Here is a 15733-nt window from a genome sequence, read left to right on the forward strand (position 1 = left end):
AATTAAAATGAAGTAAAATAACATAAATTATGTTGCTTTTCAGTTTTCCTTTTCAGTTAAACAAACACACACACACAGGGAGAGAGGGCGACAGAGAGAGGCACCGAACGCTGCAGCACTTGCCTCCTATCACTCCCCCGATCACAATGTTGTGTGATTATATATATGCTGTTCTTATGGTTGTTGGTGACTGATTTGAGCTGTGGCGGAGGTCTGCGCTCTCTGAGTGCCAATTTCTAGTTTATTAGTTGTTTCCTTTTGAGACTAGTTCTGCGCTCCCCTGTTTTTGGCGCCCCCTGCTGGTCACCATGGAAACGGCGTTGACGTCCCCTCGGCTGTGACGTAGGATCCGGTGACGCGCAGAAATTTTAAACTCTCGTCCTTCTCAGTAATGGCGGCTTCGTTTCGTTCTCTCCCTGCAAGCTGTAACAACAAATGGTACTACACCCGACAGCAGATCGACAACAGCCCCTCTCGGCGAGCTGGACTTGATCCGGACAAGGAACTCTCGTACCGACAGCAAGCGGCGAACCTGCTGCAGGACATGGGCCAGCGGCTCAATGTGTATCTTTTGTCGTCTCGCCGGGTCCGTTAGCCTCTCGGCTAGCTGAATGTAGCTGTTTGTGAAGCCGGTTCTGACCTGTCGCGGGGTCGTTGGGCTTTTTGGTGGTTTTATCCTCGACACTTTCTTGATCTTTTACGTGTTTTGCGTCAGTTTCGGGCACGGATCGCCCGTTTCACTACTTGTATGATGGCTCGTTAGCATTACACCCGAACAGCGCGGTGAAGTGAAGCCACAGGCCCCTGTGGCCGACGGGCCTTCAGGACGTTAGCAGTTAGCTCTTCTGCTTTGCTGGACACACTAGAAGCAAGGAACAATCATAGCACAGTGTGTCACTTTAACTTTCACCACTTCTTAAACATGTGCAATTTTAGGATTTAGCCTTTTGCGTCTCATTTGAAAATGGCAAACGTGCCAAACACTGTCTGCTGTGGTAAGCTAGCTGGTGCTTTAACTTGATTTTTTTCTATTGCTAGGTTGATTATGGAAATAATAAACTAAGGTAATACATGGTTCTGTCTCTCAGTTACACTTGAGTGATCCAGCTTTCCACGTTTTGATTCGGATTTCAAGTCGGCACTCTTGTTGTGTTGTATGTCGTCCTTAACTCCAACACTTCAGGTCCCAGCTCACCATCAACACAGCCATCGTGTACATGCATCGCTTCTACATGGTCCAGTCATTCACCAGGTTCCACAGAAATGTAAGTATTGTTTCTCTCGTGTTCATATAGGCCTTCTAATACAGGTCTGCTTTAGTTTAGTAGATTTAAAAATGGTAAAATCAAACTTGTCATCAACTGTGAAAGATACTGTATGAATGCTTAAACATTGACAGTATTTATTTGGTGTATGTCTATTGTAACAGTTCAGTTTCTCTCAAATGTCTGTGTTTCTACTTTTTGATAGACTGATAAGTCGTTATTATTATTCTTTCAAAATATGCACCACAGGTGCTTGAACATAATTTCATTGCAAATGGCTCAGGCCGCAACACTGTAGGCATATGCATTTAAACAAGTGTGTATAACACTGGTTAAAAACAGCCCAGCAAATATTAGGGAAGTGATAATATGCCTGAAAATACTGTACTGGACTGTTGAGTCTGTAGCGTAGTGGAGCCTGAGCTGTCAAGCTGCATCAGAGCCTGTCTGTTGTTCACCTCAGACTGTTGCTTACGTCAAGCTGTTGTTCACATCTTACTGTTGTTCACCTCGGGCTGTTGTTCACCTCGAGCTGTTGTTCACCTCGAGCTGTTGTTCACCTTGGGCTGTTGTTTACCTCGTGCTGTTGTTTACCTCGTGCTGTTGTTTACCTCGGGCTGTTGTTCACCTCGTGCTGTTGTTTACCTCGTGCTGTTGTTCACGTCAAGCTGTTGTTCACGTCAAGCTGTTGTTCACGTCAAGCTGTTGTTCACCTCGGGCTGTTGTTCACCTCGTGCTGTTGTTCACCTCGTGCTGTTGTTCACCTCGGGCTGTTGTTCACCTCGAGCTGTTGTTCACCTCGAGCTGTTGTTCACCTTGGGCTGTTGTTTACCTCGTGCTGTTGTTTACCTCGTGCTGTTGTTTACCTCGGGCTGTTGTTCACCTCGTGCTGTTGTTTACCTCGTGCTGTTGTTCACGTCAAGCTGTTGTTCACCTCGGGCTGTTGTTCACCTCGTGCTGTTGTTCACCTCGTGCTGTTGTTCACCTCGTGCTGTTGTTTACCTCGGGCTGTTGTTCACCTCGTGCTGTTGTTTACCTCGTGCTGTTGTTCACCTCGGGCTGTTGTTCACCTCGGGCTGTTGCTCACCTCGTGCTGTTGTTTACCTCGTGCTGTTGTTTACCTCGTGCTGTTGTTTACCTCGGGCTGTTGTTCACGTCAAGCTGTTGTTCACCTCGGGCTGTTGTTCACCTCGGGCTGTTGTTCACCTCGGGCTGTTGTTCACCTCGGGCTGTTGTTCACGTCAAGCTGTTGTTCACCTCGGGCTGTTGTTCACCTCGTGCTGTTGTTCACCTCGTGCTGTTGTTTACCTCGTGCTGTTGTTCACCTCGTGCTGTTGTTCACCTCGTGCTGTTGTTTACCTCGGGCTGTTGCTCACGTCAAGCTGATGTTCACCTCGGGCTGTTGTTCACCTCGGGCTGTTGTTCACTTCGGGCTGTTGTTCACCTCGGGCTGTTGTTCACGTCAAGCTGTTGTTCACCTCGGGCTGTTGTTCACCTCGTGCTGTTGTTCACCTCGTGCTGTTGTTTACCTCGTGCTGTTGTTCACCTCGTGCTGTTGTTCACCTCGTGCTGTTGTTCACCTCGGGCTGTTGTTTACCTCGGGCTGTTGCTCACCTCGTGCTGTTGTTTACCTCGTGCTGTTGTTTACCTCGGGCTGTTGTTCACCTCGGGCTGTTGCTCACCTCGGGCTGTTGCTCACCTCGTGCTGTTGTTCACATCGTGCTGTTGTTCACCTCGGGCTGTTGCTCACCTCGGGCTGTTGCTCACCTCGTGCTGTTGTTCACCTCGTGCTGTTGTTCACCTCGGGCTGTTGCTCACCTCGGGCTGTTGCTCACCTCGTGCTGTTGTTTACCTCGTGCTGTTGTTTACCTCGGGCTGTTGTTCACGTCAAGCTGTTGTTCACCTCGGGCTGTTGCTCACGTCGGGCTGTTGTTCACGTCGGGCTGTTGTTCACCTCGGGCTGTTGTTCACCTCGGGCTGTTGCTCACGTCGGGCTGTTGTTCACCTCGGGCTGTTGCTCACGTCGGGCTGTTGTTCACCTCGGGCTGTTGCTCACCTCGGGCTGTTGCTCACCTCGGGCTGTTGCTCACCTCGTGCTGTTGTTTACCTCGTGCTGTTGTTTACCTCGGGCTGTTGCTCACGTCGGGCTGTTGTTCACCTCGGGCTGTTGTTCACGTCGGGCTGTTGCTCACGTCGGGCTGTTGCTCACGTCGGGCTGTTGTTCACGTCGGGCTGTTGTTCACCTCGGGCTGTTGCTCACGTCGGGCTGTTGCTCACGTCGGGCTGTTGCTCACGTCGGGCTGTTGCTCACGTCGGGCTGTTGCTCACGTCGGGCTGTTGCTCACGTCGGGCTGTTGCTCACGTCGGGCTGTTGCTCACGTCGGGCTGTTGCTCACGTCGGGCTGTTGTTCACCTTGGGCTGTTGTTCACGTCGGGCTGTTGCTCACGTCGGGCTGTTGTTCACGTCGGGCTGTTGCTCACGTCGGGCTGTTGCTTACGTCGGGCTGTTGCTTACGTCGGGCTGTTGTTCACGTCGGGCTGTTGTTCACGTCGGGCTGTTGTTCACGTCGGGCTGTTGTTCACCTCGGGCTGTTGCTCACGTCGGGCTGTTGCTCACGTCGGGCTGTTGCTCACGTCGGGCTGTTGCTCACGTCGGGCTGTTGCTCACGTCGGGCTGTTGCTCACGTCGGGCTGTTGCTCACGTCGGGCTGTTGCTCACGTCGGGCTGTTGTTCACCTTGGGCTGTTGCTCACGTCGGGCTGTTGTTCACGTCGGGCTGTTGCTCACGTCGGGCTGTTGCTTACGTCGGGCTGTTGCTCACGTCGGGCTGTTGCTCACGTCGGGCTGTTGCTCACGTCGGGCTGTTGCTGACGTCGGGCTGTTGCTGACGTCGGGCTGTTGCTGACGTCGGGCTGTTGTTCACGTCGGGCTGTTGTTCACGTCGGGCTGTTGCTCACGTCGGGCTGTTGCTGACGTTGGGCTGTTGCTCACGTCGGGCTGTTGTTCACGTCGGGCTGTTGCTCACGTCGGGCTGTTGTCAGCACAGAGGACTGTCTGGGATGTGAGAGTGTGCAGTCTCTAATGTTCTGGGCTCACAGCAGACAGTGTTTGCCGCCACATCTTTGATAGAAGGAAAAGCAGTTCTGGTAATCTTCCCTGCCATCCTCAGCCACTCTCTGGAGGCTCTTTCAGTCTGCAGGGGAACAGCTGCCGCACCATAAGCCCCTTTTCCACTGCGCAGCTGGTGACGGTACGGGTCGGTCTGGTAGGATCGGGTCGGTTAAAGCGTACCAGGCACAAATCACGTGTCGCGTTTCCATTTGCGGGGTTCCTGTTGGAATGTAGGCGGGGTGATGAACGGCCACAGGAAGTGACGTCATTACGCACCGGCAAACGCGCCGGCAAAACAAGACATCAGACGGAGGAGTGGAGGAGCTCTGAGCAGCTCTGCTCAGCTCGTAATGTTTCAGGACAGAATAAAATTACATTTCAGTGGAGCGTGAGGCTGTGTTTTGGTCGTGGAAATTCGGTAATAAATTATGAAGTCATTGAAAATCAGAGGTGAGAAAGTGTCTGAATCCTGTTGACACTATATAGATATTATATTATGGTCACTGTAGAACCCCGAATCAACCATGGACACTTTATTATCCACACATTCTGTTGCTCTAAAACATACCTGAACATATTTCTATACATTATAGCTCCAGTTTTATTTTGGTAGTAGTAGAAGTGTTATAATTTAGATCTGTTGTATATTAAGTTAGATCTTTTCGTCTTTTAGATTTCTATTACTTATTTGCAAATTTCATTTATTAGCAGCCGTTTGTTCTATGAGCCTCCAGAACTGAATGTCTCCATGGTGAGATAAATAGTCCATTCTGTTCTATATGAAGCACAGATCTGCTCACATCTGGGTAAAATCCATTTTTTTCTGACAGACAGAACAGTTTGCTGTTAAAGGTTTAGTTTCAAACCAGTCTTAGGAATTGTGCAGAGACTACATGCTTGTTAACATGAGGCCGGCTCAGAAGAAGAGCTGGTTGATGACGGGAGAATTGTTTTAAAAGGCTGTATTTAGTGACAGTTGTGTTTAAAGCTGTACCAGGGTAATATTGAATCAGTACTGGCTTCTCCCTACATGGAGATGACTCTGGCTCCACCTTACCTTTGGCTCTTCAACCAGCAGTCAGACTTTAGTGTATGTTTCCATAAAGCAGCCTGTTACTGTAACGTGTCGCAGTGCAGAATTGTCTGAATAATCACCATATAAAATATTCAAAACATCACCACGTACAACCTTTACAAATGAGTTATTTCATCTCCATTCAGCACCACTACTTAGAAAAAATGCCAAATGCAAAAACACTGCTGTGCTTGTGTTGAGCAAGAACCAGTGAATTCAGACACATATGGGTGTGAAAACTGTTTTTATTGGAAAGGACATCAACACCACCAGTTGTTGAGTTGCTCCTGTGGGTTCTCGGAGTCTGGACCTGCAGAGAGACCCGCTGCAGGACCGTCTGAAGGCCTGGCTCTGCTGCTGCTGAGAGGCCAAACCAGCCTCATTCAGCCTCGCTGCCCTGCTTCACCTTCAAGGAGCTGCAGGTTGAGACGCCGCTCCTCCTCCTGCTGCTCCTCCTGATGGACATGCCGTTCATCACGCTGCAGCTCCCAGCTCACCTGAAGCCTGAATTTCTCTCAGGGGCTCCGTTGGGTGTGGTTGGTGCTCCAGCCTCCTCCAGGGTAAAAAGCAAAGGGGGAAAGAGAGCAGTTAAGCAAGGCACTGCCACCCACCCCCTGCATCCACTAGGGGTGTAACGGTACACAAAAGCCACGGTACGGTACGTACCTCGGTGTAAGGGTCACGGTTCGGTACGTTTTTCGGTACAGTGGGGAAAAAGTAAAAAAAAGGTCACAAATGTACCAGAACATTTTTCCCAAGCTTTCCCATGCGACACATTATTGGCCCAGTTTACATGGTGTTTTTTCAATCCGATTGTAAACAATAGTATTAAACGCGAGTGTGTTCATGTGCAGCATACAAAGCATCCACCATGAATCCTCGTTTGCAAGGACCCTGTGACATGCGCACAACGTCTCACGAGGAACTTGCAGGTCTTCCTCTCTGCAGCAGCAGTCCTCAGCGCCGAGCAGAGAGTTTTTATCTGCTCAAATAATGTCCCAAAATCTCCATGATCCGCTGCTGAAGGAGCGGCTGCTCCCCTGACCGGAGCACCGCCGAGCGGAGCAGCACGTCTCGGTGTGAGCTCTGCGCCGCATGCCGATGTTTCGAATTAACTGGTGCCCGTGTTAACTTGTGACCAATAATGACTGAAACATCTAGTCGTTCTGGCGAACGTCGGTTATCGACCGTTACAGTGAGTGTATACCTTTAAAGTCTTTTGTGAGTCTTACTTTAACAACTGCTGTAATCAGCAGGTGTTCACACAGACCTCCGCCGTCATTCGTTAACACGGGAACCGGTTAATCCATAACACCAGCCGGCGATGGCTCGTATTCTGCTATGGAGCTCTTTATACAACTCGCTGTTGCGCGATTTGGTTCCATCTCGCCTCTCCAGTGTTTTTTCTGTCGGGGTTTTTCACTGAAAAAGTGTTTTTCCACCACCGTGGCGTTCTCTGCTGGTTTTTTGACTGTGCTGCTTCCTGTTTACTGGCACGTCACACTTCACTCCGTATGAGGGAACGCACGCAGAACAAATACTCCCCCGTTTAATCCGCTCCGCCACACGCTGCAGCTCTCATTCCGCTTGTACTTTCTTCTTTGTTTGTTCATGTTTGGACCTGCTTGTTCTACTTCTTCTTCTTCTGTGGTAATGGTGGTTGCCGGCAGCTTTTAGGCTCATTACCGCAATCTAAGGTTGGATTTTTTTTTTTTTTTTTAACTCACTGGTGTATTCGTCGTGTGATTGTGTGTGCCGAACTGTGACCCCCGTACCGTTACACTCCTAGCATCCACCCATCAGACCCTGTGGTGGCAGGTGGTGGAGACGTTCCTGGACAGTAACTTACATTCCTGGATGTAATTCCCAGGGTGTAAATTATTTTGTTCGCCGTTGTCTTTACCTGTTGTTTGAACCCTAGTTTGCCGTCAACAGTTACTCCTAGATATTTCACTTCATTAACTGTTTCTATTTTAGTTCCCTGTATTAACACAGGAGGATTGATATCATCTCAAGAGGTGCTTTTTGAAAAAAACATACTGACTGTTTTTGATACATTAAGCGCAAGTTGTGAGTTGTGCAGCCACTCTGAAATCTTACACATGGTTGATGACAACTCTTGAGCTGCTAATGATTTGTTTTTTGCATGAACATAGATGACCACGTCGTCAGCATACATCTGGCACTGTACATTAGATGGACAACTATCAGGAAGGTCATTAATATACAGACTGAATAATAATGGTGATAGGGCAGAACCTTGAAGTAGTCCCAGATCATTATTACAAATCGTTGAAGTGGAATTTTGTACTTTAACATGCTGTATTCTATTTATCAAGTATGATTCCATCCACTGTACAGTGCGAGAAGAAAAATTAAATTGAAATAGCTTATTGAGGAGGATCTAATGGTTGACCGTGTCAAATGCTTTCTTAAAGTCCAGAAACACTGCTCCGACAACACCGCCCTTATCCAAGCTCTGTTTGATATTCTCCGGAAGAAAGCACACAGCCGTTTCTGTGGCATAATGCTTTCTGAAGCCGAACTGCATTTGGTTTAGATTAAACACACTTTGATTGAGATGATTCATAAGTTGTTCTGTTACACGTTTTTCTATTAGTTTTGAGACAACTGGTAGAATGCTTATAGGTCTATAATTACTGAGCTCACTGGGATCCCCCGATTTAAAAATCGGTGTAATCGTTGAGATCTTCCAGTAATCTGGGAATGTACTCTTATTTATTGAATCATTTCTAATGCTTGTGAAAGGGGCAATAAGTGGTTGTTTGTGTGTTTTGATGAACATTGTGTTTATCCCAAATGCATATTTAGCCTTAGAATTGCCTAAACCACCAATGAACCTCTCAACATCCATATAACAAACTGCACGCAAATCAAAAGCTGCTGCATTTATATTGGGAGGCTCCACTACAGAGATGGTGCCAGTGTAAGATTGTAAATGGACCCCCATAGAATATGGACCCCCCCGATGGAAAATGGACCCCCCTCCAAATTTAGGGAATGGTTAACTTTTTTTAATTATTTTTGGAATATACACACACACACACACACACACACACACACACACACACATAATGAAAACAAAACATTTAAAAAAACATTTATTGAGGTATATACCGTATTGGCCCGAATATAAGACGACTCCGATTATAACACGACCCCTATTTTTCAAAGATCATTTTGTGAAAAAAAAAAATGCTGAAGACAGTACGGTCACCCATCAAAGAAATTTTTAATATACAATTATTATAAACTCAAAAACTCACTACTGAGATAACATTTCACGAGATATAAAATGAAAAAATAAGAAGGCTCAAGAGGTCAAAACTGCATAAATGATGTAAATATCTTCCCAGGTCCTTCAGCTGAATCAGGCTCTGGTGGTGGACATTCCGTCTTTCCGTCTTTCAGAGACGTATTCACTCACCTAGGGCTGAACGATATATCGTTATCATATCGATATCGGGATATGAACATTCAGGACATTGCTTTCTCAAAATCGACGATATCAAGATTTCCCCTGCTCGCCCTGCATGTCAGCTCGCCCGTGCACAGGTCAGGCCAGCCAACCACAAACCTCGTTTACTGGTTGACAGCTGATGGCAGCCAATGAGAAACATCAGAGGGAGGGGCAGGAGGGAGACGGAGACCACACTCACATGTGCTACAGGCGGCGGAGAAAGCAAAACAACAACATGAGAGCTGAAGAGAGCGCGGCTGCAGAATCTGCACAAACGAATTTGGTGGTAGTGGCAGTGAGTTCTCATACAAAAAAACCCCTGCATTTTTTTTACATCCTTTTGTATTATCAGGGCGCGAAATTCCCAATAAAAAGGTGGCGGGGACCAATTGAGATGGAATCTCCGCCGGTCTGGGCGCCATATCAGCAGGTCCGGACCGCCTGTTGGCTTTTTTTTATCATGAAATTGCGTTGCTTCTCTTTTAATGAATCGATCATAACCAACACGCTTCGTTACTCTGGGATTCCATTTCTGCATTCTTCTTCTCTGTGCTTCACTCTGCACTATGCATCTAACGACCACAATGCGCCCTCTGCTGGACTGAAGGAGGTACTGCTTGATTCCGGCGCTGCTGTGAATTCCAAACAACAAATACTTCAGAACACGATGACAGCAGTGGGTGTAAACAGTAGTAACTGTGAATATGCAAATCTGCCAAAACAGTTATTGATTTACTGCGATACTGCAGTTCCCCAGCCCTGAATGAGGCCGTCACTGCTGCAGAACAACATCAGTGAACATCAGTAAGAGAGGTCCTCCAGGGTCTGATACATACAGAGACAAAACCTGGTCAGATTAAGACCTGAATAGAATCAGAATCTACACCAACATTCACAGCCATCAGCAGGATCTTAGCTAAAATATTTAGTTTCAATTGGATGCAACTACATTATATGAAATGTGGTTTGTGCTGGTATGGATTCCAGGGTTAATGTACCACCACCACCAAAGGAACTAGTCAAAGCTGGGATGCTTCAATCAGCAATTAGCAACATGCATACCTGCACCAAAATAAATAAAAATCATTTTATAAATTTGCAACTGAGGGCGGTCCATATAGCATGAGAAGATAAACCATCCCAGACACAGAGCAGCAGATAGATATCAACAGAACTAAACAAGCACAACAAAATACAACAATTTAATTAAAAAATAATTGTTGGATCCTGTTTTTGATCAGCATTTTACAAAATTGAAAATTAAGGACCTGTGAAAACTTGTGAGGACCTGTTAACATTTTCTGGGGACCTGCTGAAAATATTTGGAGGGCCTGTTAAAATGTTGACGAATTTCATGCCCTGTATGTTTTTATTTTTCTGAAAAATGCTTAACTTTCACTGAATCCATTTTAATATATCGTATCGATATCGAGATATCTGGCATGGATATCGAGATATGAAATTTTGCCCATATCGTTCAGCCCTACACTCACCCTTCTATCAGTCTCTCTGAAGCGTCTCTCAGGACCAGGAAAGCTTTTCTCATAGCGTTAGCATCTGCAGTGTTTTTTCTGTGCTCTCCAGTCAGAGCGAGGCTCTGCTCCACCAGACCTCCTGGCAGCTTGGCAGTAGTTTGATGACTCTGCTGCGTTGATCACCATCAGGTTAAAGTTGGTATCATAACTTCTCCTCTGCTGTTGCTCAGTTGTCCAGCGTTCAGCCCCTTTGTTCCAGATGATCCGCCATCTTTCATCAGATCATCTGATCTCATTTCATCGCTCCACTCGCTCTCTGCTCAGTGATACTTCGGCTCCATCTAGTGGTGCGGATGCGTATTGACCATCTACCGTAAGTCCGCCATTATAACACCACCCCACTTTTGAGGATACAATTTCTGGAAGAAAACATCGTCTTATATTCGGGCCAATACGGTAACAAGTATTATACATAGTATAATATTATACATGCAACGAGATCACTGATATTATGATGAAATATCACACTGAATGGCAAATTACACTGTGCTATACATAGTTCAAAAATACACCAATATCACAGAGATTATAGTGAAGAAATATGACACTGAATGGCAAATTAGAAAGAAAAAAAAATTAAAAAAAGGGCTAGATGTCCTCATCCCAGTTGTCCTGCTGCTCGCTGATGTACTTTACAACTGCATTGCAAAATCTCTGGTTGAATCGCTCAGTCTGGCCGTTCGACTGTGGGTGGTAGGCGGCTGTCTAGCGGTGGTCGATCTTGAGACGTCTGCAGAGCTCTTCGTTGGCACAGTTGCAGAACTCGCGGCCCTGGTCTGTGATGAGGACTTTGGCGTTGGAGTAGCGGCAGACCAACTTCACTAAGACCTTGTAGGGTACGGCCTCCGCTTCAGGCCACTTGGTGAGGCAGTCGGTTATCACAGCGATATACCGGTGACCGCTGGCTGATGGGGGAGGGGCCCAACCAGGTCCATACCAAACTGAGTGAAACTGGTGTCTGGAGGAGCGATGGGCTGTAGGACTGCGGGGACCTGGCGAAGATGGTTGCTGCACTGACAGTCATCACATGAAGCTGTATGAAAAAAAGAAGAAGAACTATAATACACAACAACAACTACATAAATTGACATAGAAAATGGACCCGGGGACTTTCAAACATAAAATACCAGGGGGTACATATTCCATGTCATAGAAAAAGGACCCAGGTACTTTTAAACATTATAAAATACCAGGGGGTACATATCCCATGCCATAGAGAATGGACCTGGGTATTCTAAAACATTATAAAATACCAGGGGGTACATATTCCATGCCATAGAGAATGGACCTGGGTATTCTAAAACATTATAAAATACCAGGGGGTACATATTCCATGTCAGAAAATGGACCTATCTGCAATTACTACATAATTTGACATATTTAACAAGTGGATCCATAGATAAGTATAAAACTCTTACCGATAAAGTTTGTGATGTCGTTGCACTGAGGGCCAGGCCAGAAGTAGCTGCTCATGATGAGGGAAGTGGTCTTGTTGACCCCCTGGTGACCTGCTGTAAGGACAACGTGGCATACCTGGAGGATGGCCTCCTTCTCCGTAACCCTGATGACACGAAGGTGCTTCTTGCTTCGGGTGAATGTAGTGAAGAGTACCATCTAGTAGTACATACTTGTTGACCTTCTTTTTGAACTTTTTGAACTCATTAAAATTAAGAATGACTTATTTTGGGGCAGCTTCAACTGTTGTCATATGACGGGTCTTTGTCATTCAGAGGGTTATATTTTAAAAGTTCATGCAAGAGCTAAAATATACCACAATAAAGAAATCTTGTTTTCAAAATGTAGTTTTGTTTCTATTATATGTGTGTATAATTCAAAACTTAAAAAAATGATTAATTCCCCAAATTTGGAGGGGGGTCCATTTTCCATAGGGGGGGTCCATATTCCGCTGTGGAATGTGGTCCTTTTTCCAGGGGGTCCATATTCCATACTACACCGGCCATTTGTGATGCGCTTTGTGTCAGTTTCTTAACAGAGTCCAGAAAATAGTTGTTAAGAACTGTAGCTATCTGTGTTGGGTCATTGGTCAAATTTCCTGTCAGTTTCCGGATATGTGTCCAAACCTCTTTGGTGTTACATTTTGCATTTTTTATGGCATTTATAAAGAAATTTGCTTTAGCATATCTAATTTCTTTGGCCACTTTATTTCTAATACCCCTTTCCGACTGGCCAAAAAACCTGTTTAAACCCGCTAAGTCGTGGCAGTGGGAAAAGGTTTGACCCGGGATTTCGACCCGGGTCGTTCACCCTGCAATCGACCCGGTAAATTCCCGGGTCAGCTTTCTACCGGCTTTTAGTGGGAGGGACTTACATGATGACGTCGACGCAGCGCGGCTAAGTTAGCGCGCTAGTTGTTGTTTCTGGACACAGCGTGAGATTTCCTTCGTCAAGATGACCCAGCAGTGGCAAGAGAGCGAGACCAGAGAGCTTCCCCTGATCCGTGGGGAGGAGGAGATTCGTCTACAGGTGACAGGGACTGTTTTCCGCTGCATTGTTTACTTTCGTTTTGCTCCGTCGTGCTGATGATGTCATCAACGTGGGACACCATCAGTGCGGGAAAACGCAGCGACGCGGCTCGCCAGCAGGAGGTGAGACGCGGGTCTGCAGGCGGTGGGAAAGGCGTCTAAAAAGGCGACAGTTAGCGGGTCGCAGACACGGGTCGACCCGCTAGCTGCAGTGGGAGAGGGGGATCAGTGAGGTGAAAATTTGCCTATCAGTACTTATTTTTGTTTTGAGAGCAATCTTCAAAGCTTCATCACGTTGCTTCATTAAACCACAAATGTCTTCATTGAGCCAGGGCAGATGTTTTTTCTGAGGTTTGGCTTTAAATGTTTTTTGAAATTGACTTATGGTTTCTTGAGTTGTTTTTGTGAATTTTTTACACTTTTCGTCTAAATTTTCTTGTAAAAGATGTTCAGACCAATTTATTCCATTTAGAGCAGTTTCTAGATTCTTTATTTGTGATTTTGTAATTTTTAGTTGTTCACTGGATTTGTTAAAAGGTCGCATGCATCTATTTCTGGATAATTTTCTTGAAAAAGGATTAGATTATGATCTGATAAACCTGTAATCATATTGTAAGTTTTGTAAATTCTATCTTTGCTATTTGTGAAAATTAAATCAATACAAGTTTCTGTAAATGTACCGATTCTGGTTGGACCCCCTATTACTTGAAAGAAGTCTTGGCTATTTGAAATTGATTTGAGCCTTTTCCGTTTTGATGTCATCATGTCAAACAAATCTCTGTTTTTGTCTAGTTTCAATGTCCCCTGCTGCTCTTCAGTGAGATTTGGAAACATCATGATGTTAATTTTCATTTGAATACTGGTTTTCGGTCAAAGGTGAACATGACAGGAAGCACCGTAGTGGTGTGGGCGGAGCTTATCTGCCAGCTGTTAGCTTATCTTGGGGTTTGGGGCAATTTGTTTCAGTGAATAAATGCTCAAACAGAGATGCTAAAATTAAGGAACCAAAAGAGCAAAGCCCTCTACTCTGATGTAAACTAGGGATGGAACGATTACCGGTAAAAATGGTAAACCGCGGTAAAATGTCTGACGGTTAATACTACTGTTTCAAATTTTAATTACCATGAAACCGTGTTTGATTTCCACAATCTGGAAAATCTCAGAAATAGGCCCACTACTGCTGTGAGAAGTGCAGCAACAGCAGCCGATCGGACACCGCCTCTGCTCAGTAAACAACTGGTCAACATGGCGGAGAGCAGTGCTGCCAGCAGTGCAGAGATTTTTCCACCGACCAAGTTCGAAGTCTGGACGTACTTCGGCTTTTTTAAAGAGGCGGAAGGGAGACTGGTCCAAGACAGCAACCAGTCTGCCGAAAACGCCACAAAAAAGTATCGGCAAAGGGTGGAAACTGGTCCAACATGATGGCTCATCTACGGGACCGCCAGCAGCAGCCGCAGCGAGTTCAAGGTGAGTTAACTTGAAATGAAGCATGCTGGGATCAGGAACTTGAAAATTGAGCGTGTTCGTCTGGTTTCTGCTCCGGCTCAATTCAATGCTAGCTGCGTGGCTAAAGCTAAATGCACCAGCATAGAAACAACAGCAGGTTAATGTTCAGAAGACAGCGTTACGTGTGTGTGTGTGTGTGTGTGTGTGTGTGTGTGTGTGTGTGTGTGTGTGTGTGTGTGTGTGCGCGCGCACGATGATGAATAATTGTAACTATTTAATAATAACCATTCTACATTTGCTGTACTCTTATTTCAGAGGGCTGTAGCAGACAGAACCAGGACGAATCCTCCAGCTTCTACCTCTTCGGTCACGGCCGTTCGAAAGGAAGCTGCTTAAAACTCGCCACAGACCTCACAGCAGCTATCTGATATTTTATTTTATTTTTGTTATTTTGATTGTTCTTTCTACAATAAAATGTTGTTAATTGATTGAAGTGTGCCTGTGAGTACTTTTTTAACATTTTGAACATATTTCACAATACCGTGATAATATCAATAACCGTAATGACTTTGATCACATTTATCGTGATGTCAAATTTTCATATTGTTACATGTCTAATAAAAACACAGCAATCTGATCCAGCAGTAAGAAATATAAAGATGAAGCAGCTCATATGCAAATGATAACTGAATGGCGGTCTGCGATGTGAAGCAGCTGGTGTTGTTCTTCCCTGTCGACCAGGTCATTGCTCCAGCAGCCCTTTTCCTCGCTGCCAAGGTGGAGGAGCAGCCCCGGAAGCTGGAGCATGTGATCAAAGTGGCTCACGCCTGCCTCAATCCTCAGGAGCCTTCCCCAGACGTGCGCAGCGATGTAAGTGTAACTGAAGGACACGTTTGTGTGCATTAAGATGCAGGACTGAGGGATTGAGCAATGCTAACAGCACATTTAATTATTTTCTAACCTGTTCTGTCCAGCATCAGTGCAGCAGAACGGAGGTTCTGCTGCTTGAAGCTTCCAGACTGACTGACTCTTTCAAGAGGAGCTTCTAAGTATAAAGCTCCCCTTGATGACATGATTTCTGAATCATTATATGATTTCTAAACGGAATGTAGAGAGGGAAGAGAGCAAAGATTCCACCATCCTTCAATTAGAACCCACACTGCAGAACCTGAACAGAGAGCTTCCTACAGACTGTAGTTAGAGGATATCGCTGCTCGTTGTTACGGCACGTTTAGAGTTGAGTTAGGCTACGTTCACACTGCGGGCTGAAGTGACCCAAATCCGATTGTTCTGCACCTGTGCGACCTGTATCGGATCTTTTCATGACAGTCTGAACA

General features: G+C 45.9%; 1 protein-coding gene across 1 annotated transcript in view; it reads left to right on the top strand.

Moving 5' to 3' along the window:
* The first annotated feature begins 385 nt into the window (after positions 1-385).
* Positions 386-15733, top strand: part of LOC115407797 (cyclin-T1) — a 38313-nt gene continuing 22965 nt past the window's right edge. Inside the window, 3 exon segments of the mRNA XM_075410470.1 lie at positions 386-564; positions 1184-1265; positions 15138-15266. Coding sequence (XP_075266585.1) covers positions 392-564; positions 1184-1265; positions 15138-15266 — 384 coding nt within the window. The 5' untranslated portion in view covers positions 386-391.

Source organism: Salarias fasciatus, chromosome 20, assembly GCF_902148845.1.
Source record: "Salarias fasciatus chromosome 20, fSalaFa1.1, whole genome shotgun sequence".
NCBI lineage: Eukaryota > Metazoa > Chordata > Actinopteri > Blenniiformes > Blenniidae > Salarias > Salarias fasciatus.